This window comes from Columba livia, chromosome 12 (genome assembly GCF_036013475.1).
Source record: "Columba livia isolate bColLiv1 breed racing homer chromosome 12, bColLiv1.pat.W.v2, whole genome shotgun sequence".
Taxonomy (NCBI): domain Eukaryota; kingdom Metazoa; phylum Chordata; class Aves; order Columbiformes; family Columbidae; genus Columba; species Columba livia.
Window position 1 is genome coordinate 8,884,647 of NC_088613.1, and position 23,413 is coordinate 8,908,059.

The 23,413-nt window shown below is 48.9% G+C and overlaps 2 protein-coding genes across 16 annotated transcripts in view; one reads left to right on the forward strand and one right to left on the reverse strand.

The window, feature by feature from the left end:
- The window catches only part of ZMYM3 (zinc finger MYM-type containing 3), a 32,668-nt gene extending 24,018 nt beyond the window's left edge, over window positions 1-8,650 (reverse strand). For 2 of the 8 annotated variants that reach the window (XM_065077737.1, XM_065077734.1), the window contains exon 1: window positions 7,294-7,432. The gene's annotated coding sequence lies outside the window, so the exon portion shown is untranslated. Of the gene's footprint in view, window positions 1-6,633; window positions 6,873-7,293; window positions 7,433-8,531 lie in introns of those variants that run through there. The other 6 variants (XM_065077739.1, XM_065077735.1, XM_065077736.1 and 3 more) reach the window with 5 other exon arrangements.
- Window positions 7,468-21,838, forward strand: NONO (non-POU domain containing octamer binding). Of its 8 annotated transcripts, none has more exons than XM_065077743.1 (11): window positions 7,468-8,420; window positions 9,291-9,459; window positions 11,958-12,178; window positions 13,202-13,503; window positions 15,600-15,695; window positions 16,600-16,796; window positions 17,045-17,129; window positions 17,388-17,490; window positions 18,780-18,822; window positions 19,471-19,580; window positions 20,810-21,838. In XM_065077743.1, the coding sequence occupies exons 1-11, from the start codon at window positions 8,385-8,387 to the stop codon at window positions 20,945-20,947; spliced, it is 1,500 nt and encodes a 499-aa protein (XP_064933815.1). In that variant the 5' UTR covers window positions 7,468-8,384; the 3' UTR covers window positions 20,948-21,838. The 8 variants fall into 8 exon arrangements, with proteins under 8 accessions (XP_064933815.1, XP_064933816.1, XP_064933818.1 ...); XM_065077744.1 differs by having other exon boundaries at window positions 11,985-12,178; XM_065077746.1 differs by having other exon boundaries at window positions 9,291-9,414.
- The last annotated feature ends 1,575 nt before the right edge of the window (window positions 21,839-23,413 follow it).

A 23,413-nucleotide genomic window follows, 5' to 3' on the forward strand; every position in this document is an offset into this window, starting at 1 on the left:
TGCCTCCTTATTTTATCTAAAAGCACAGTGACATTTTCTGTTTCACAGTGGCAGATAAGCACTGTTCCCACAATCACAAACAGAAACTATGGAAGATGTAATCTTCAGAGATGCTCAGCAAGTTCTAACACTAAAGACTTTGGTGATTCTGTTTGCCTTATTTAGTCACAAAGGAGACAAAGCTTCTAGAATGAGCCCATTCCAGAGCAATACAGGATCTAATACATGTTTTAGAGTGGCTGATAGAAAGAAGAACAAAGTGAAATAGAAATAAAAACATCTGAAATAAAGGTTCTAAAGATCTGAAGCACGTGAGAACCCTCCCAAGATGATGAACACATTTTTTCTGCTGCTCAGAATACAAACAATGCCTCCTTCTCAAAGATGTTCCTCACACAGATTTCCATATGGACAGCAGATCTTACAACAATAAGCAGCAAAAAGGTCAAGCCACCCAGACAAACGAAGTTTAATTATAGGTATAATGATCAGAACTAACATATTCCTCAAATTCACATTCAAACACTTCACATGAGTTTGCAATGATCCACAGAGCTGATACTCCTACAATATTTGCCACTTTCAGCTGGCCTAATCTTTCCTTGGTAGAAAGAGACCCTGGGAATAATTTTGGAGCATAAAAAACCCACTTGGTCATTCTGTCCCAGAGGATACTGCAAGCAACAATTCATCTATGACCTTGCCACGCTCCTCTTGGAGCCAACGAGGACGGACCCAAGGAGGTGACGCTGAGGAACGTCCCTGCTCACCACTGCAATTCTGTTTCCCTGACAATGAATCTTTACAGTGGCTTTCAACTGCCAGCTGATGAGGATGAAGACGGCAGACCTCAGAACAGGAGAGAATGATGCTTTCCAGCTCCATGGGTTGCTCTGAAATCAAACTCAACCTGAGGAAATTAGAGATGCCCAGCTGCAGCAGGGCAAGAAATGTTGCTGCTCCTGTTTGCCCCAGGCATTCAGATTCATCTGGGTTTTCTGCTGAGCTTCACACTAAGTTAAGCTGCCAACTGAACCTGCACTTTACCTCTGGGGAAGTGTCTCCTCACTTTCTCCAACAGAAGAAAAACAGCTTGTTGTTTCTGGCAGATGCTGAAATGATCCACCACAAGTCATCATCTTTTTTTATTCCAGGACCATCTAACGCACAGCTGAGTCGCTGCTGTGCTTGAAATCTTCCTCTTTCTCAGCCACATACCTGGCAGCAAGGACAGCAAGCTGGAACACGACTCGGCCAGACAAAGAGGGGGCTGTGGGCTGAAATCCTGCACGTTACAGCGGACACAACTGCTCTATTGGACACTTGGAAACTCCTTACTTAGGACTGGGCACCATCCTCTCCTGAGTATTCAGTAACAGACTTTCCCGGGAAGATCAAGTTCAAGGAGCAAAGTCCCCCGCACAATGGTCTGAAGCAGAGTGCTCCTCACGTAGCACTTCCAGAGAAGTGATGGGCACGGCTGAGGGTCCTCCCCAAGCACGTGGGACTGAAACAACATTGGCCACCAAATCCAACGTGTGTGGCTACCAGGCCTGACCTGCCCTTTCTGCCAAAGAAGGGGCACGCGGATCTCCTCTCAGACCTGGCAGCTCAGAGTGAGACACCTATACCGAGTGACTGCCTGGGGCTCTATCTGGTTTATTAAAGACATCAGTGGTGCTGTAACTGCACAGATCTTCTACTTCTCACTGTCTTCAGATAACTATTGGCAGGGGAATACATGGCCTACCTACCAAAATGAGAAGCTACCATCAAACATTTAATTAAAATCAGACAGTAAGAAAAAATGCTGTTGTTACTCCCTCACGCAGTGAAAACCTCAGAAGTCCCTGCTGCCCAGGGAAGAGCACGGCCACGCAGCCACTGCTTTCCCCTAGTGAAGGAACAGCAGCTGCTGGGTTACCCATCCTAGACTTCTGTCTATGGATATGGATTCAAATTTTCAATAGTTTTGAAGACTGAAGAACCTTCATTTTTCATTATTAGAGATCAATTGAAATATGAAAAGCATCAACTAATAACTAAAAATTAAAACACTTAAATCAATGTTCCTGCTAATTCCCACCTATGAGTTCTGTAAGACCTGAGCGGAGCTCTGGAGAAGGTTCCTATTTTTTGTGCCAAACTTTAGAATAAACAGTAGCACCCAAGCTAGTGGTCTTGACAACAACAGTGGTCGATACACAGTTTTATCAATAAAACATAAATAACATCATGTCCTACCAGCATGGTTTCAGTCAACAAATCTTCATTAACAATATTACACCTTGGGTGACAAATGTGGCAAAAGCTAACTTAATTGCTGTGACTTATCCAGGTTTACCTGGGCAGTTGACAGCTTTCCAGATTCAAGCACTGCAAACACCTATTACAGATTGGTTAACACATTTTAAAGCAAATGAGTTTATGAAGAACCACCAGTAAACTACGCAGAGTGCTATTGACCAGGTTTCAGTTTAGTCAAAATTCTCCAGAAAGGAGCAGAAAGGATTTTGTTATTCACGCGTGCTTTTGGCAGCTCTCTGACCCCCCAATCTGGGGGCCCAGACTTGGTCTGCAAAGAGCACAAAGCTCATCAGTGGACAGGCAGCACTGGACTAGATGTCATGGAGCGACATTAGGCCATGATTTAACTCATTCTGGGCTAGTGTCCACGTGTGATGACCGATACTGGAAGAGCTGAGGTGCTTCAAATGAAAACTAAATATCTGACACAGTAATGCAAGAATCCAACTGCTTTAAGAATCAACCATGGTTCAGAAAGCATCTGCCAGTGATAAACCTCTTCTGTTCATTAAGAAGAAACGGGGAGACATGACCCATCTCAAGAAAAAACCAAACCAAACCATGACATATAAAACACAAAACAAACAAGAAAACAAGAAGTAAGAAGATCTACAGCAGAGGACTCTTCAGAGATACAGACAAATGCACATGAGGACTCAAAAAGCTGGAAGTCAAAAATCAGACACTCAGAAACAGCTACTTCCAGATTAACACTACAGATTATTATTTAAACAACTGACTCAGGGATATGTAAAATCTCTGTGACTTAGAGGTTTTAGGACGGTGTTCAGTGGCTCCGTGTCTCCTACAGCTACTGCAGATGTCACTGGTCAAGATCTTCATCTTGTGCTTTGCAGGCAGCGCTTGGTGAACAGTCGTCTCTTCTCATCTCCAAATGTATTATTGGTTGTCTCCACCAGAGTGCACACAGCAGCACCTGTCACTATGTCCCCTTCAGGCCAGTCTTCATGTGTGACTGGAACTGTCTGCACAACAGAAACTGCCAGATGGGGCAAAGAAGGGTCTTCCCAGAACATCACCAGCAGCCTCAAGATTCCAGCCATGGTTTTCTAACAGTTCCAAAGCCAGAAGGTACCAAAACCACTGCCAGATTTTTCTACAGCAGGAGCACCAGCTTATGGTGCTGGCCTCAAACTTGGTATAGCAGTCCCCCAAAATCAAGAAAGCCTGAACCCTCCAACACTGAGCAGACGGTTAATTCCTCCAAGGCAAGAATGACCAAACTAGATTTTGAGTTTGCATTCCAGAAACCTCATCTCAGCTTCAACAAAATGAAAGAGGAAGGACAAATTTCAGAAATCTTCTTGCAGAATTGTCTGGAATTAGGTTTACCAGGAGACTCCCTGCAACGCTTCAAACGTACCTGACAACATTCCTTGGATCTCAGCATTATTTTCTGCCAACCCAACACCTCTGTACCAGTAGTAAACTTTAAGACAACCAAGAGGAGCTTGCTCATCCACCCAGAACACCATCCTGACTGCAGTTTGCAACTGCTTGGATACTCACATCTTATCCTAAGTCCAGGATCCCCCCAAGCACTAAGTGTTAGATTTTGCAATAGAGAAAGGAGCAACAAGTCCAGGTATGCTCTAACACAACTTGCTTTCTTTACATGCGTTCAGACAGAGGCGTTAGCTGCAACGCATGGTATCTGGAGAGCAATTCAGCTTCAATAACCAACTCCATTTGGAGATCCAAGTCACAGAGCAAACTCTCCTGCTGCTCATACAGCTTTGTGTCTGTACCACGAATAAGCAACATTTCTTCCCGGGCTCACCACACGACAACATCCGCCAAAATAGTGTTATGCACTGGGGAAGGGGATGGGTGGGTAAAACAGCTTTGGGAGTACTATCTGAAGCACAACAAAAAAATCATGGAGGTGCACGGCATGCTTGAGCAGCATCTGTTGAAAGTGCCCAAATTATATTAAGACACTGATTAAAAGACAGAAATAGATGGTAGACCTGGAAGTGGTCAAAAAAGATGCTTCCCGCAGTCTCTACCTGTTGCCCAAATGCTGCAGGAGGGTGTTGAACCCCCTTAGGTCAAGTCCTGGACATCTCCCACAAGCAGCCACAGCCAGCTGGAGAGGAAAGCTGCAGGCACAGCAGGTGACTCTCCAAAGGAGATGCCACAGCCTGGCAACAGGTCATGAAATCCCCAGCCCTGGAAGTCCTGAAAACCCAACTGGACAAAGCCCTGAACAATGCGGTTTGAAGTCAGCTTTGCTGTGAGCAGGAGGTCAGCTGGACTACAGACCTCCAGAGGTCCCTTCTGTCTGGTTCTTTGGATAAACCTTACTACCCAGGGAAGAGAGAGAAGACAAGAAGGCAGAGTCCCAGGGAGGATCTAAGGGGAAAACATCTCATTTTCCTTAAGTGGCCTTACAGAGCCAAAATACTGAAGTACAAGGTGCCTTTGCTAAGCTAACAAATTAATTGTCACAGCTCTAGCCTATTCTGTATTTCCCTTCTGCTCCAGAGGCTTCTGGTAGCAAATCTGTGTCCACCATGGTCATGCATCCCAGCATCACTGATCATAAAACATCCATAACAGAAATAACACAAGGGGCTTTGTTCCCCAAGCGAGGCCGTGGGCTCAGCCTCAGCCCCTTGCTCTGTGTGTCAGAGCTGTGGAGGAATCTGTCGTGACTTACTGTCACGCTCCAAACCAGGGGCACCCGCAGCAAGAGGGATAGGCAGGTGCGGAGGAAAACGGGGATTGTGCAAACATGCACGCTGGGGCTGTAAGATGCAGATCGGTAATTACAGGTGGCAGCATGTAGGCTGTGGCTAGTCTTTTAATAAAGCTGGGCTGGCCATAATGACAGAGCTACACTCTTAACACCAGCTTTGACCCTGGGGTAGGCAGGCTTCGGCGAGAAAATGCACATTAGAAGTTTTCTTGGGGAATGCAGCAGCCATGAGAGGGAAAGAAGTTACAGCCTAGAACAAGAGCCATAGCTGAAGCACAGCAGGAGGAGAAGGGAAGAGCACAAACGAAGCAGCTCTCATTCTCCTCAGAAAGAGACTGCAGGAACCATTCCCCGGCACTCAGCTGAGCGTCCTGTCCCCACCATCACCTGACACACGCCATGCCCAGCGCTGCCTCTGCCCACACGAGCCTATCTGACTGACAGGGCCTCTTCCCGTGCCAGACACAAGCCACAGGCGGCTCCCAGCCCCGCTGGTGCACGTCCTCCCATCTGGGGCTGGTCCTGCCTGCACCTCTGCGAATGACACGAGGGGTACCGCTGCTCCCCAGGGCAGCTGGCCGGCCGCGCTGCTCACACGCCAGGCTCCAGCAGGTCGGGGCTCTGCCTCCTCCAGCGGCACCAGGCAGCTCCAGCCCCAGGGGGCTGCTCCCTTCTCTTGCGGGGCCTGATCCTCGACAGCAGCGCGTGGTGTCCAAGGAAACACACGCAAATTTCGGGCCCCGCGGACACCCCCAAGCCCTGACCAGACCCACCCAGGGGGAGGGCAGACAGAGCGGTTGGCCAGTTCGCAGACTGGCAGCTGCAATTTTTTTGTGAGCTCGGCAGACTTCGTTACTACGTGTGGTGACAACAGCATAAAGGCTGCGTCGCTCAAAGCCTCTGCCCGAGACACAGCGACAGGCGAGCCCAGGACGGTGCTGGGGCAGAGCGCTGGGTGCTGGGGGCCATTCGGTGCTGCCCCACAGCCCAGCTCCCCACGGCAGGGACCGGCCCACGGGTGTGGGTGCCATCTCATGAACCACCAGCCCCCGTACACCGATGCGGCCGGGGGCGCAGCTGGTCCCCAGCACCAGGGGGGGCGCCACCTCTGGGGCCTGCCCCTCCCTCTCCACTCTCCCCAATCGGCCCCGGGCTGGGGGTGCGTGGGGATGGGTCTCAGGCTGGGGCCGCCCCCACCGTAGCGGGGAGGACCCCAAGGCCTGATCCCCCCTGCTGAGGGTCGCACCGGGGTTTCCCCCGTCCCAACTGGGGGGGTGGAGAGGATGGTGCTCGTCCTCCCCAGCAGACACGGGGCCCGTGCCGCATCAGGGTGGGGTCCCCGGGACCCGCCCCCCCGCCGCAGGGCGCCCCCAAGCGGTGGAGGCGGGGAGGGGGACGAGCGGCACCGGCCCCGCTCCCTCACAGAGCGGCGGGCCCTGTCCCCTCCGCCAGGCACGCGCCACGCCCCCCCCTTCTGTTGGGGGGGCCCCACCCCTCCGGGACCCGCGCCGCACGCGCCCGCCCCACCCCCACCCGCGGGGCCAAGCACCGGTACCCCACGGGCGGGCGGCTCGAGACGGGCCCAAGCCGCTCCGCCGCCCCACCTGCGGCTCCCGTGCGGCCGTAGGGAGGCGCCTGCGGCCGGTGCCGCTTGTACCTGGCTCCACGGCGCTGCGCCGCCCGTTCTACCCAGAGCCCGGATTCGGGTCGCGGCCCCTTTAAATGGAGGCGCCGCTTGGAGCCTTCAGCGCGCTGCAGCCGGAGGGGGGGCGGGGGCAGCGCCCCATTGGCTGTGCAGAGCGAGGGACGCTTTACCATTGGCCGCGGCGGTGCCGGGGCTCGCGAGACTCGCTTGCAGGCGGCGGCGTCGGAAACGCGGAGCGGAGCCTTGAGGCCAGGATGGGCGCAACAGCCCAGACTCCGCCGGGCGGCCGGAAAACCCGGAACGGATCACCGTAGCGGAGCGGGACCGCGCGAAAAGACAGCGTGGAGCCGAGCGCGGGCAGCGGCCGCACCCCAGCGGGGCACGGCGAGATGCGGGGGGCATGTGCGGTGGGGGGTGCGGGCCGGAACGAAGCGCCCCTGTCCCCGCTGGTGCCTGCGCGGCCACCCGCAAAATGCGGAGCGGATCGCGCGGAGCGGGCTTGCCACCCCAATGCACCCCTCCCCCCGCCCCCCTTAACCCTCTCGCTGCCGCCCCGCGCGGTCCGGGCCCCGCTGCCACCCCGGGGGATCCAGCCCGGCAGCGCCGCCACAGCCTTTACCTGTGTGCGGGGGGAGCCGCCCGGCCGGGTCCAGACACCGCCACCGCCTCCCTGGAGCTGGAGCGTCTCCCCGGGGCGGTGAGTGACAGCGCAGCCGGGCGGAGCTTCCGCGGGGGCTCCAGGACACGGCACCGCCCCCGGGAGGGGCTGCCCCGGCAGGCGCCCGCCGCCTGCATCCCGCCCCAGGCATCCCCCCCTTATTCTCGACATCCCACACACAGCTGGACTCCTCTCCTCGACCCAGGTCCCGCCCTCCTCCGTGCCCCCCAGGCTGCCCCCACTCCACCCGTGGCACCCCACACACCCCCTAGCTCCCCTCCCTCAGCCATGACAGCCCCCACCCGGGCTCCCCTCCCCCACTCGCAGCAGCCCCCACCCGGGCTCCCCTCCCCCATCCATCCAGCCGTGCCCCTCACGTAGATCCCCAGCCAGGCTTGCGCTCTCCCGAGGGCTCTACTCCAGGTGGGGCCGGGGCTCCCTTCATCCCCGAAGGACATCATTTCCCTCTTGGCCACCCCACTCCCCTGGAGGGCTCCTCCATCCTCCATCCTTCGGCCTCCCAGCCCCCCCGCCTGCTTTTTTGTGTCCCCGCGGGGAAATCGGGGGTGCAGGGGCTGAGCTCGGGAGCACACCGGGCTCCGCAGCGCTGGGACCAGGAGGCGCCGCCGGGGCGACCTCCCGCGCTGCGGGGAGGGAAAGGCAGGTTTACAGCCGTCAGGAGGCGACGGCGACGTTGCGGAGAACGGGCCACATCGCCGGCTGCTCCCCGCTCCCGGAGGGCTACGAGCCGCCGCGGGGCTCCCGCTGCCGCGGAGCGGTGGGCCACAGGCGCACGGCCCCAGTCCCGGTTACGACGGGACGCAGAGGGAGACGGGAAGGTTTATTGAAAGGCGGTGAAATCCAACTCGCCGGCGTCAGTTAACGGCCAAGCTTCGCGGTGTCCGAGACGGAACGGCAGCCGGACCGCTCCCGGCACCCTGCAGCCCCCGGGGGCAGAGCACGGCCGGACCCTCCGCAATCCCGCGGACCGGTTGCTCCTGCCGAGCCGGCTGCCCTCCCGCAGCGGGACAGCGTCGTCCGGACGGAGAAAGATGGCGGGACAGCGGGAACGGTGCCCGGAGGAGCAGGTAAGGGGGCGCCCGCGGCTGGACAGGGAAGGGAGCGGGCACGGGGCTGACGGAGAGGGGACCCAAGCGATGCGCCGGCTCCCCCAGCTCTGCCTGGGCTCCGGTACTTACTGGCTGTAGCGGAGGGGCAGAGTAGGCCGCTCCCGCCACCGGCCCGGGCACACAGTAACGAGGATCGTTACACGAACGGCACGACACGCTCTCAGCTGCCGCCGCTGTCCCTTTAAGGCGCGCGGGCCCCCCCCACCCCCTTACTGCGCGTGCTCGGAGCACTCCCGTGACTGGTTGGGCTCCTTTGTCCCTTTCTCGCCTCTCACCCAAGCTTTATGTCCGCGGCCATGATTGGCAGCGCACGGGGCGGGCTGCCACCGCCCGCACTGCCAATCGGCTCCGCGCTGCGGGCTGCTGGGGCGGCCTGTCCCGCCCCGCCGCGGCCAGCCTGTGAGTGGCGGCCAACACGGCCAGTGGTAGCGCGGCACTGGGAGTCGGGAAGCCAATAGGAGCGTGCCTGGCAGGCGCCCGGTTTGGTTGCGCGAGTTCCGGCCGCGCGCGCGGTCCTCTCCGGGCTGCTGCGGGGCGAGGAGGCCGCGATTCGCATCGGGACCCGTGTCCGCCACCAGGTGAGGCCGCGGCGGTGGCGGAACCGCGGTTCGGCTCCGCTCTGCCGCGGGGCGGGTGCTTCTGAGCGGCCGCCCCCGATAGGGCCCTGCGGGGGCTCACCGCGGCCTGTGCGGCCCGCCCTGCCGCTGCACGCGGCCGCTGTGGCGGGCGGGCGGGGCCGGTGGTGGCGGGAGCCACCCCGGGGACTGTGGGGCCGGGAGCCGGGGTCGAGTTCCGGGGCCGTGTCCGACCGGGCGTGTCTACCTGCAGGTGACCAAGATGCAGGGCAACAAGGGCTTCAACATGGAGAAGCAGAACCACGCTCCGCGGAAGCAGCACCAGCAGCACCCGCCGCCCGCCATCCCCGCCAACGGGCAGCAGAACAACAGCCAGAGTGAGTCCCGGGCCCGCCGCGGGGAGCCGCCCGGCCCCGCTCTGGGTAGGCGTCGAGCGACCGCCTCGGGTGACGCGGGTCCCGGTTCCTGCCCGCCCGTACTGGGGCAACAGGTCTCGGCGGAAACGGCCAGAACCCGCTCGTTCGGTTTGGAACAATGAAACGTCGGGTCCTGAGCAAAGCGCGGCTCCTGTTGGCCGTGTGCATGCGGCGCTCCGGTGTCCCATTGCTGGGGCCGTGGTTTGGATTGCAGCCGGGTTGGTTTGGGCTGCTTTGCTCAGTCCGCTCAAGTGTGCGTGGGGCTTCTGTGGGTTTGACTGGGATTTGTTTCTGTGTTTGTGGCGCCGGGCAGTGATGTAGGAGTTCCTTCCTGGTCTAAAATTTTCAAGAAAAGTGCACTTAAAAGAGTTTGGAAGTCTTTACACTTTCTGTAAACTTTACAAGTGTGGGATAGTCTGTTTTCTGTTGGATCTGTTTCCTTTTTTCCCACAACATAACAGATGACTTCTGAACACAGGTTTCCTTAAGTACAAGCAAAACAATTTTGTGATTTATGAAGATACATTTGTAGTAAGAACGTTGTTACAATAATCTGCAGTCATCCATTAAGACTAAAGTTTTACATGGGAGGGACTGGGAGTTACTTTACTGAGTAATATTTCAGCTTTCAAGTCCCAGCTGGCAATGACAATGGCTGTTACTGTAATCTGGTGTGTTTCCAGATTTGTTCTTAATCAGTGTGGACTGTAGCTCTGTTATTTGGGATACAGAAGGGGTCCGTGTGAGCTGAAGCAATATGCGTTAATGGCTTCTACGGCCTCGACTGATCTAACTTGATAGTTTAGAAGTATGACTGGCAGCCAGGCATTGCCGTTAGCATTTTGAGGCGATGAAGTGCTTTAGTTATATTAGAAATATATATATATATATATATATATATATTTTTAATTTGGACACTTTGGCCATTCAAAACAAAAGTGTATAGAAGTCACGAGTGCACTTTGCCTGATTCCTCTGTGTGTTTTTTCTGTAAAAGCTGCAGGTTTAACTACATATGCAGAGTTACTGGGCTAGTAAAAAACAAACAACAACTGTATATTCTTATTAGGTGGCCCTGTTAAACGGGCTCCTTGTCAGTTCATGGAAGATAATAGACAAGGGTGGCAGACCAGTCCGTTTCCAGTCAGGTTGGAAACAATGCTACACAACAACTGTATTGTGGTGTTGTCACAGGGATCAGCTCATAGTGAGTGACTGTATCCTGGATTCCTTCAAGTGGATCTACTTAAGGCAGAACAATGATAGTGGTATAACTGATCCCCAAATGTTTCTATTAATGGTGTGAAGAAGCTCACAAGGCAAAATACTGCACTTATGCATCCTTACTGCGTGAAGTAGAGAAATTGCTGTCACTATTCTTCTATAGATATACTGTCAAGTCTCTTTTTTTTTTTTAAATAGTGTTAGCCACGCAGGTGTGCTTATTCTTATAAAAGAGTTTTCTTTGCGTGTCTTGCAAGCATTGTCTTTGCATGAATAGCCTTTCCTGGCTAGTACCATGCTTTGTAGACTCAATCAAGCCGCTCATGTTTGTACTTTTTTTTAAATACGTGTGGCAATGGGGTATGTGCTCTGCAAAGCAAAGGAATTGCTTTCTGTGGCTTGCTGTCCTGATTGGGGAAGTTCCATATACTTTTAAGAAAATGGGACCCAGGAAGTGAAAGCGATAAGGCCACCCCTGTGCCTGACTTATAGCAGAGCTTCCAGAATTGTGCTGGGCTCTTGCCAGATAAAGGGTTAAAAATTGTATGTAAGTATGTGAGTATATATATATATATGTGTATAAATGTATGTGGGGATTTGAGAATGTTCTGTCCTATATTTATTAGTGTTAGAGCATTACTTATTGAATATAGAATTTTGTAATGAATTTCGTAATTTTTCTGAGGTCTCGCCTATGTGGCTGGGCTTTGGGGTGGGTTTTTTTCACTATTTTCACCATTCCAGCCTTCTCTTCAGCTTGGAACCCAAGACTTTAGAACCCAAATCCTATTTTATAGAATAACAGCTGTCTCAAATGTTCTGTCTGGGTGAAATTTCCTCCTGTTTGCACCTTTTTCTAGACATCTAGATTTGGAGGTTTTTGAGTAAAAATCTGATTGCTGGCCAAACTGTGGCTTTTCTGTAATTATTTAGGTTGTGACAGCAGAATCCTGTATTGTGAATATAGTTGATTTTGCTGCAGGCTGGTCATCTTTACCAGTTCTCCAAAAGCTGAGCAAAATCTTTCATGTAATTTCAAGCTGCAGTGTTATTTTTTCCAGTTGTAGAAAATCTTTCACTGGTGCTAACAAACACCTAGATCCAAGCGCATGTTTTCTTTAAAAAGAACATGGGCCCGCTCTGAAATAAAATCCGCTTGTTGCTGTAGAGATGGCTGGAGAAGTTTGAGCCTGAAGTGAATGGGTGGTGTTACCTCTGTTGTCCTATGTCTCTGTGTTCACTGTGATGAAACCTAATAGAATTTATCCCCCCAACTGTAGAGCAGCTGTGTACCTTATTCCCCTCAGATGAAGGCCTGACTATTGACCTGAAGAATTTCCGGAAACCTGGTGAAAAGACCTTCACCCAAAGAAGCCGCCTGTTTGTGGGGAATCTGCCCCCAGATATTACAGAGGAAGAGATGAGAAAGTTATTTGAGAAGTACGGCAAGGCAGGTGAAGTCTTCATACACAAAGACAAAGGCTTTGGCTTTATCAGGCTGGTGAGTGACTTGTTGCCTTTGGGGTGTTTTCGTGGCAATGACTTACACTGGAGTATTGCTAATTGGAAGTAGTAGATGATCAGATATCTTGCTAATTAAGCCTGCTGTTGATTTTTAGTAAGCTGCACTATAGGATCAGCTTCTACAAGTGGTTTGTCTAGAGCTTATTAGGAGAAGGAATGTGAATTCAGGCAGCTTGTGGCAGGATTGATATTACCTGATCAAGTTATTCTGAAGTCAGCTGGTAGAAAACAGAAAACACAACGCTACTATAGACGAGGTGGAATTCCATTTCCTGGAAGGGTATAAACATGGAATTTCTATGACCATAGGTTGTCACACAGCTTTGCTGGAGTGATCAGTGCTCTTGAGGTAGGGGATCTCTAGATGATTGTGTTGAAGCCTGTCTAGAAGGGAGGTAGCTACCAACATAGAGTAATGGTTCTTAAACTTCATTGGCTCATGTACTGCTTTTCTGAAAGCCCCAAGGTGAGCGGATGGAGCATGAGGTTCCCACTCCAAAGTCCGGGATGCTTTGCTGTAGTGTAGCTGCTTGGTAGTGACTTGAAGGAGTGAAAAGGTGTGAAAGGGGCATAGGATATCTTCCATGGATTGTTGTGCAATCAGCGTTTCCTTTTACAGTTATCAAACTTGGCTAATAGTGGAATTTTGATTTTTATTTTTTAAGTATTTTAAAAAAGGCATGCTTTGTTGCTTTAATATAGTTATGTCTGATAGATAACAATCATTTAATTGATTGCTTAGTTTGCACTGGCTGTTGCGCCAAGCTTATGTCTGATACATTTTTCCCTCACAAACTCTGTGCACGCTTATTCAGCTGGAGTCATTGATGACTGAGAATAGCCATGGTTTGTTAGGGCACATTTTACCATGCTATGAGAGGATTATTTTTTCCTCTCTGAAGTACTTGTTCAGGGGAAATAGGCTCGTGACTGTTGTGACTGTGACTGGCTGATTCTGTACTGCATTGAGAGTTTTAATAATAACTCTTTATATCTTCAGGAAACTCGCACTCTGGCAGAGATTGCAAAGGTGGAACTAGACAACATGCCTCTACGTGGGAAGCAGCTAAGAGTGCGTTTTGCATGCCACAGCGCATCGCTGACAGTCAGGAACCTGCCTCAGTTTGTGTCCAACGAGCTCCTGGAGGAAGCCTTCTCAGTGTTTGGCCAGGTGGAAAGGGCTGTGGTTATTGTGGATGACAGAGGACGATCCTCTGGGAAAGGCATTGTGGAGTTCTCAGGGAAACCTGCTGCTAGGAAAGCCCTGGACAGATGTAGCGATGGGTCTTTCCTGCTCACTACGTAAGTGTGGGAAGCGAGAAGTGCGATACCGTGTGGCTTGATGGTGGGCATTGGCTTGGGAGTGATGTTTCTAAACACCAGAGTAGGACAGTTGAGGTGTGGGGCAGGAGGTGGTAGGTGATTTGCCTGGGGAGAACTGTACTTAGCTTTGTTCCAACAAGAGTAAGTCTGTGCTGAAACTCGGATCTGAAAACTTTCTTCTGGAAAGCTGCTAGTGGGGAAAAGGCATAAAACTTCCTGATAAGCTCTTTCTTGATAAGCCTTCTTAGGGCAATTAAAGCAGCCTTAAAGAAACAAAAGCTATTTCAGAGACCATCGATGAGCTTTGTTTCCAGCAAATCACAAGTGTGTTAATTATGCACTCTGGGTTGCCTCAGAGGCAAATCTTGGGATGGGACTCCACTCAGCAGCATGCACTGCAGACCCACCACTGTGGGCATGGAATCTGTCAGAGAAGCTGGTCAGATGGATTGTTTGGAGTTTTCACCATCGTAACCTTTTTCCCTGTGCTTAAGTATGGTAAGGCAAGATAGCATGTTCTTGCATAACTATGTGACTCGTTCTAGATGCATTCCACAGGACATGGTTTGTTGCTCTAACTATTAAGAGGGAGACGTTTTTGATCTTTTAGAAATAAAAATGACTCTATTTTGTATGTATGCAACTAGAATTTGTGAGTAGAATACTTCCTGAGATTTGGGCTATATTACTAATTTCTAAAATTATTTTATAAGCTTTGCGCTTCTCATTTCTCTCCTTTTTCTTGGAGGCTGGCATGTGGCACAGCAATACACGTGTTTCAAAAAGGAGATTTGTTTTTAATATCTATTTTTCTCCCTGAGACTCTTTGGGGATAACCAGCATAGTGTGTAGTGCTCTGCAGAAGGAGAGCGCTCTGCTGCTAGGGAGCTTCTGCTGATTCAGGAATCTATATGCTGGAAGAACCATGAAAACAAATTTTTTAAAGTGATCATGCAAAACTAATCACTACCAGTGTATAACTGAGAGCAGCTGAGGAAAACATTCAATCTTTTCGTAGCTCTCAGTGTATTAGATTATAGGACAGCAAACCATTATGTTGCTTATTTCTAGTTATGGTTTGGTTTTGATTAAATTTGTTCTGGTTTGCCCTAGTTCATGACAGTAACAGCTAGATAAACTGGTTGGAATTGGTTTACATTGGAAAATCAGATTATTAATAACAATATGTCACGTTGAAGCTACGTTGTGGATCTTCAGCTGAGGAGGGAGATTTTAGCCTCTCATCCTGCCTTCCTGCTGGAGTCTGGGCACCACTTGCTGCTTGGCATAATGTGTTCGTTTCTCTTCCATTTCCCCAGCTCTGGCAAATGGGGTTGAGGAGCTAACGAGAAGCCGCGGTGCTGCTTTCTGCTCGGCATGAGCAGTGTCAGTGCTGTGGTGGGGAGCTAATTCAGAGACTGGGCACGCTTCTGTTAAATACTTCCAAGAGGACAGAAGCAGACATGGGTAGTGTCTGTGTTGTGAAGTGCACCAGTGGATTTCTTGGGAGGGAAATTCAGACAGGGCCCAATAGACATTTGTAGAGCACTTCTGCCTGCCAGTAGTGGCCCGTGGTGGTCTCGCCAGGAGGGTATGACTGACTGGTACAGCCAGCAGCCTCCGGTGGGGAGCAGTGTAGTTACTCTTTGCTTTAGGCAGCTGTAAGAAGGCACACAAGGACTTGCACAGCCCGTGGTTGGCCATGTGGTGAGGGAGGAAAAGGAGAAAAAATAGACTTTAAGGGACTGTAAGACTTCATGCTGAGTAGATCCTACTGGAGGACATCAGGTTCTAGTTAAGCTGTTAATTTGAACCAGTAACTGCAGGTGTTCTTTCAGTACATTTTCGTTTGGATTCCGCAACTACATTGATTAACAGTTCAGCTTCAACTCTGGAAAGAAAATAAAGAAGTGTTCAAAGTGATTTCTGGTTTCCCTTTGGTTGAGATCCTCAACTGCTCTGAATTTCTGTGAGCAGTGCTAAAAGCAGTCCAGTTCAGACACAATACACATGCTTTCCTACACTGCAAGCTTATTCTTGATTTTTCTTGAAAGTACCTCATCTTTTCTTTACAGATTCCCTCGGCCTGTCACTGTGGAGCCCATGGATCAGTATGATGATGAAGAGGGGCTACCAGAGAAACTAGTCATCAAAAACCAGCAATATCACAAGTATGTGCCTGCTGTGTGACAGTACATGAGACTAACTCTGGACTAGGACATTGATTTAGTCCCCTGGTCTTAGGAGGGTGGCTTTCAGTTGATGGAATAAAAAATTGTCTCAGTTTAAGACAACATGAGATCCCATTGCTCCGATGAGAACCTGAAGCAAACACTTAAGGTACTTGTTGTAAGTATTACTGAAAGTCTGTTGAGGAAACAGATTTGAACCCACAGTGAAAATTTAAGCAATTATGTGAATTGCATGAGGAGATTGTGGAGCTGTCCAGGTATAAGGCCATGGTCTTTGAAGGCTTTCCAGTGTAGGTAGGTATCGTGTGATCTGAGCAGTGAGAATTAGTAAACCATGTGAGCTCATGAAATTTCCAAGTGAGGAAGATGACAGACAGCTTCAGGAGCTGGGAGGCTGTGTTGGGAATAGTCACATGCTCCAGGTGCAGTGGCTGCATAAATTGGTGAAATAAACAGCCATGTTTGGGCAGTGTTTGTTTCTGGAGTGGATCTGTCTGTAAAATGTGCAGCAAGAAGAAAAGACTGTCTTTCAAGAGTGTTTCTAAATGTCTTTACCCTTAATCTGGTGTTTTATGAAAGCAGTGTCATTGCTTGTTATGGAGGAGAATGGGACACAGTTTCCATGTATTAGTATAATGAATCCTGCAGGAGGATTCTGCTTAAGTTACTCCTTTCAATAAGGCATTTCCTGAGGGGCAGACAAACTGCTATCTCAGGCACAGCTATTTGTGAGAAAGTAGAAGACAAAGTGGTTCCTTACTCGTTGCACTAAGAAATAAATTTCTAACTGTTAAAAGGATTTGCCATTGCATTTAACACACAAATGTATTTTTTTGGTTCCTCCTTGCTGTGAACCATTCACGAGTTCTTCCTTGTCTGACAGGGAACGTGAGCAGCCTCCGCGATTTGCACAGCCTGGCAGCTTTGAGTATGAATATGCCATGCGTTGGAAGGCTCTAATAGAAATGGAGAAGCAGCAGCAAGAACAAGTAGACCGCAACATCAAGGAAGCTCGAGAGAAGCTGGAAATGGAAATGGAAGCAGCTCGCCATGAGCACCAAGTTATGCTCATGCGGCAAGGTACCAAAGATAAATACAGTATTGGAACTTGGTCATGGAGCATCCAGGGGTGGGTAACTCGCTAGACCTGCTAGAGCCCACTGAACATGAGCCATGGGGCAGCTGCTTGTTTCGTAACCAAGCATGGTAGCACCAAATGAACGAATGATGTTTCTGTACTGCTGGAGGCTCCGTTACTTTATTCTCTTGTTGGTTGTGGTTCTAGTGCAGGAAGTTGAGTTTGGTTTTTTTACTGTCATCTTTTACAGATTTAATGAGACGCCAGGAAGAGCTGAGGAGAATGGAGGAATTGCATAACCAGGAAGTACAAAAACGTAAACAGTTGGAACTCAGGTAAGGGGGCAGGTTATGAAACTATGTGAATCCATAATATTGTGGAATGAAATGCTTCTTCAGTGCACCTAATTGTTCAGTGTGACAATTTAATTACTACCTAAAGTGCAGCTGTTCTTTTGGGCCTTTTTATTAATAGGGAGAGTGTACAGTTGGTTTAAGATGGAAGAGTCAGGAGTTTCTTCCTCTGATTAGTACATGGTTATTTTACGAATTGTTGGTGTATGTTGTGCTGAGCATCGCTGGACCTTTTTGCAGGCAAGAGGAAGAACGCAGGCGCCGTGAGGAGGAAATGAGAAGGCAGCAAGAAGAGATGATGAGACGCCAGCAGGAAGGCTTTAAAGGGAATTTTCCTGATGCGGTATGTGTTCTACCTTCCCGTTATATCTGGGCACTGACATTATTAGATTTTTGCCCTTCCACAGCGCGGGGCTTTCTGTGAATGCTTAACTTGTTGGTTGAGGGACTCTGCACCTTTAGCCCATTCTGCCCTGAGTTACGGACTCCCTGCAATCTTAATGCAGTTTAGTCTGGAAAATATTAATAGCCCAGTTACTGACCCACTGTGGTTCATGTAGGACCGGTTCTAGCTGTCTTGCTATTCAGAAAAATACATGCTAACTCATTTTATTGTAACAGTAACAAAAATGTGCTGTCCTGAAGTATGGCTGCAGAACTGTGTAGTGGTTTTATGCCTGGCTGTATCGCTAGCCTTTAGTCTTTCTTAGTCATGCTTAGATGAAGTGATCCCAAAAGTCAGTTGGTCAAGTGTTCTCTTGTAAAGTAAAATGTGTGGTAATCTGCCTTTTAACAGCAGTATCTCTAGCTCTGTAAAGAACTGTCTTAAAATTCATTTCAAGTCCCAGCAGCTTTTCTATTGTGGAGGCAGCTGTAGTGCTCTCGAGGTGGTTCAATGCCATTGATACAAGTGTTTATGTATCCTAGCTAAAAAAATTGGCCCCTAAGCAGATTAGCTAGACATATGTCAAACCAAAAAGGCTAAGACTGTGTGACTGACCTAAATGTGTGAATATTACCCTGCATAGCAGAACTCCTGCCTTCATGTGATAAACAGTGGCACTGAGGCTGTGGGTGAAGCGAACTCTGATCTTCAGTTCCCACTGTGTAAAAAAGTAGTACCCTCGCTGAAGGGAGGTGCTCCTAGCTTCACAGTGAGGGAGATCTGTGGTGTGTCTATACTCAGTTAATAGAAGAGAAATTGAAGTTATTAACTGGTATTTTAGTGCAAGTGACCCAGTGCTGCATCTTCATGTGAACTTGCATTCCTTTCAACAGGAAAAGCTTCTTAGATATGCTGAGGAAGTAGCAAAACTAATTCTATCTAATTTGTTACTGCTGCTCTGCAGATCTTTCCATCCAGATATCAGATGTCTCTTTATGCTGCTGTTTGGTAATATCTGCACATGCAGCTTGTGCAGATGCACATACAGTGATTGTGAAAAATGGTCTTTCAGAATGAGATATTTAAAATAAGGCCAGTTTGTTCAGCAGTTAATGGTGTGAAGGTAGCTCACATTTGCTTTTGAAATGTACCCTGGGAATGACTCTTCTACACAGTTTTCAGCAGTAAAACCTCAGAAATCATTGAATTTGTATAATTACATTTGAAACGAGTGTCTCTTTTTGCAGAGGGAGCCACCAGACATGCGAATGGGACAGATGGGTATGGGAGGTAAGAGTATTTTGTGGCCATCTTTGTTCCTGTGTTTGTTCCTTTTCTCCTTTACAAAGTCTCTACATTTTTTTGAGTAGTCTTGTTTTATTGGCTTCTTATTTAGAAACTCAGTCATAGTAATCTACCAGTTCAGTGACAGGAAGTGTTCATGTGACAGGAAACAGCAGAATTTGGGTATGAAGCAGTACCGTGCATTGTGAAAGACCCAGTTCGGTAAGCAAAAGGCTTGGTTGAAGTTGCTATTGCACTCACAGTGTGCTTCAGAAGTTTGTACTGATACCAAAACTGGTATGACATGTACTGCTAGCCCTTGCGTCCAGGAAATAATCATGATTCCTGTATTTCTGTATTTTGACTACATGATCTAGAGTTTCAGGCCATGTGTACAAGAGCAAGCAAGAAAGGCAGTGGGTGCTCAGTGTTTGATGAAGGTGGTAACTGTTAGAGCCTGCTGTGGTTTCAGATAATACTGGAATGCAAGATCAGTTTGTCTTGACCTAGTAGTGCAAAGCTAGTTACTAGACTAGGACTGTGTCCCTGAATATAATGCTGTGTGGAGCTCACACGGTGTTTTGTGGCTCTGGAGTGATGTGTGGACTCCAGTCGCTGTGTCTGCCAGGACTATTTTTGAGTTTTCTTTTCCAGGTACCATTGGCATGAACAATAGAGGAGCTATGGGTGGTACCAACGTCCCAGCTGCTGCACCTCCTGCGACTGGTCCTGGAGCTATGATACCTGATGGAGCCATGGGAATGGTAATGTAACTCCATCTGCTTTTTGTGCACATCTTTAAATGCAGATTATGTTGGTTTAGTTGTTAAGCACTATGCTGCTACAGTTGAAGCTTGTTTGTCTACCTAGACCTGTTGCTTAACTCCTGCTGAAATCTTGAGAAGTTAATCTTGCCTTGATACTAGTTGGTAATTTTCAGCAGATGGAGCCAATTCTAAGAACTACTTACTCTACTGCCAAGGTAGCTGGTGCTAAAGCATTTGTTAGGGAGGTCTTCAACAGATGGAATGCTGTGTTACTGCTAGTGCCTATGCTGCACTGCCAGTGAAGTCAACAGCGAGAGTCCCTGGGACCTCCCCATTGATAATTTTACTGAAGTTTAGGTCTGTGTTCTGTAGAACCAGGCAATACCATGGAGTCATCTGCACTAATAATACCAATTATGGTGTGCATATATGTATCACATATATGTGCCTTGATTATAAATGTGTCACTGCTGTGAACACATGGACAAGAATAAATGGGAACCCCTGAGCCTGATGTAAAGCAGCTCTGCTCTACATAGTCACTTAGCCCAGTACCTTCAGTTCCTTGCCCAGAGAGGTTCTGCAGTCTTCATCCTTGGGTGTTTACAAGACCCGACTGGATAAAGCTGTGACTAAGCTAGTCTGACCTCATAGCCAACTCTCCTTTGAGAAGGAGGTTGGACTAGAGACCCCCTGAGGTACCTTCCAACCTAAATTATCCATTCATCATCTTCTCCCTGCTGGAAGGAATAAGTTGGGCTATAGCAGTAACCCAGCTGGGAGGGAAGAGAGAGCCAAAGGAATGGAAATAACAGGATATGATCAGGGCACAAAACTAGTATCGCAGACTTATTTTGGATTTGGACTATAGTGTACACATGGAGTGTGATAGTGCCATAGCAGTTCACTGCAGGAATATGTTAGAAATGTGAAGTTCTCCTTTCCCAGACTGCATTACTCACATGCTCCACAGCAGGGCACTGCTCTGTGAGGTGGTGCAGACTGTATTCCAGCATGCTCGACTACAGGTTATGTGGGGAAAGAGACTTGGTCCTGCAGTGGTCCTATCAGTCCAGTTTTTGGGCTTTGGGGATATTTGTGGTGGGGTGAAGGTTTGTAGCAAGGTCACCTGGAATTGTGGTAGAATTTGAATCAACTCGGATGACTAACTTGCGCTTTGCTCCTTGTTTTTCTTCCTGCCTCTCCTGCATTGTCCTCATTGCAAGACTCCACCGCCGCCTGCAGATCGCTTTGGCCAGGGTGGTGCCATGGAAGGCCTCGGAGCAATGGGAGGGAACCCACCTGCCTTCAACAGAGGAAATCCAGGGGGTGATTTTGGCCCTAACAAGCGTCGCAGATACTAACAGGATTAAGCTACCCTCTGCACAGGCCCCAAAGGGGAATGGAATCTTGGCAGGCCACACAGGGTTCAGCTTGGGGGGGGGGGGGGCGGATATTAAAAATAGTTAATTAGGGCCTGTTTTGGTAAAGCCACTCTAGGACAAGGGGAGTGCAGTCTGACTGGTAAAGGTTTTAGAAAATTTCATGTGGTGCATTCCTATAATTTCAATGTGAAAAATGGATTCTGGGAGGCTGCCGTGGTTGTTCAGTAACGGTAAAATCTGGCAAGGACCTTAATGCCTTGACCATTCCAGGTTTCCTATTTGCAGCTGGAGTCCTGAAACTAAACTAGATAAAACTGCAGTGTGTCTTGGCATTTCTTTAGCGTAGCATACCTTGCTTAAGAGCACAGGGAAGTCTCTGGAGAACTAGGGCAGCATCTGGGTACTTCGCAGCTCCCATAATTCTGTAAATTTATAGAGCTCCAGATGATCCGTCATGTAGTGAATTGGGGGAGATTTTGTGTTCGTTTATTTCTTTCTCCTTTTTTTTCTCCTAACTTGTAGTTATTCTTTTTATCTGGACCATCTGTTCACTGTCACGTGCAGCCTGAATGGCTCGGAGGCTTTTGTTTGGATGAATTTTTTGATAACGTGTTGTATCACTGTTTATTTTTACTGCTAGTAAAGTACAATCTATTGGACAAAGATACTGTATCTCATGCTGAAGATTTAACTGAAAAAAAAATGTTTGTATAATCTTAACCTTGCCTGTCTTTTGTGTAGAAGTACTACAAGATTTTTCATTTAGTGTAAACTGTTTAAACACAAGCTGTAATTGTCCCACTAACAAGTTTGAGTTTGTCTGAGGAATGTTACAGGAATGCATTATTAAAGTGAATTTTAAGCCTTTTTTATCTGGTGTGTTGTGTCGTCTTTTTTTAATAACAAAGTGTACATATGGATCGAAGTAAATCAAGCTTCAGATTATGGTGCACATCATTCTTGCATAGCTCTATAAAGAGCATGGTTGATCCCTGAGAATTTTCTAGCAGTTCTCCTTGCCACAGAATGAATTTTGAGTTGGAATGAGACCTTCAACTTCATTTCAAAGTACAGGGTGTTTCAAAAAGATGTACCCAATTTGAAATTGCTGTGTCTCTGCGGTTGTGTCCATCTTTTTGGAACACCCCGTACAACAAGGGACTTCCTGATGCACCTACGATGTGTCCGTGTTGCGGATGCAGAGAGGTGAGATGTGAGACTTGTTTGTGTGTCCCTGGGAGTGCAGTTTGATTTGTCTCATCTGCATAGCACAGAGCTGTCTGTCTGTCTGCCCTGCGTTGAGTTGTCTGTCTGTCTGCCCTGCGTTGCAGTTGCAAGCCCTCCTGCGGAGCTCTGAGCTCCCACGCTGGGTTGGGAAGCGGAGCGCTCGTAGCTGTCAGTGGCCACAGTCGCACGTCACCTTGTGTCATGCCCGAGGGAATCTGTGGGGACAGGAGCCTTCCGAGAGTTGTGTTCTGGTGCTGAAACTCCTGAGTTGAGGGGGGACCTGAGAGAGAAGCTTAAAGGTAAATTTAGGTGGGAAATTTATATGAGAGTTACAGCACAAGAAGCTGCCTTACAGACTTGTGAAATAATAGGGAAGATGAAAACATTTTCAAATACCTAATGTTACTAAGGCAATAACCTTAAAAAAATGAAGAGTTTGGTCCCTCTGTAAGTAGGGAAAGATTAAATAGTCACTGGAGGATTTTATTGGTTCACCCCTGTCATTTGATGGCTTGTAATTAGCCTGCAATGGGATGCTTGATAAGCTGTATTGGAGAGACTGCAGCAGCTCCTGATTTTGTTTCTTTTGCTGGTTTTGTTTTCCACATTTGAAAGCATCAGGACTAGTAGCCGGCTTGCTCAGGTGATAGGGTATTTAATAGTGATTATCACAGGGATTCTGACTTAAATGTAGGCACAGTATGAAGAGTTTGGTGATGTTGTTCACCCGGTGCATTTTCTAGGACACCTAAATATTGCAAAATCTCAAAAAAAAAAAAATCGGTGAGAATGCTGATTAGCTTTTCTGTTGTCCTGCAGAGAGGATGCACCTGATCTTGTGGCTCACGCCTGGAACATGGTGAGCAGACATTCGCTCATGCCATGGGTGTTTTGCAAGCACGTTTAGTTCCAAAGTGTGAAATATTAGGAGAAGAAGTTGTGAAGCTGCACCCAGGTGTCTGTATTGTTTCTCGTTCTGGCCATTGTTCACCTGGCTTGCTGTTAATGAGCAGTCAAGAGAAAAGGGAAAGAGAGCTCAAATTTTCAGCAGCACTGTGCTGCTGCCTCAATCCTATTAAAGTGTAAGATGAGGATGGGTCTGGTTACTGCCTTTCCTTGGGAGAAAAATGATAGAGTAGGTGTGTAAAATCATGGGGAAGGAGGGATTTAGCACCGCTCAAAACTCCGTCTAACAAGACCACAAGGCCAGTACCAGGG

Excerpts from the sequence above, each read along its gene's own strand:
- NONO (XM_065077743.1), top strand. The coding sequence starts at position 8,385 with ATGGCGGGACAGCGGGAACGGTGCCCGGAGGAGCAG. Across the intron at positions 13,504-15,599 it reads GGGTCTTTCCTGCTCACTAC|ATTCCCTCGGCCTGTCACTG; the intron begins GTAAGTGTGGGA and ends TTTTCTTTACAG. Across the intron at positions 18,823-19,470 it reads GGGACAGATGGGTATGGGAG|GTACCATTGGCATGAACAAT; the intron begins GTAAGAGTATTT and ends TTTCTTTTCCAG.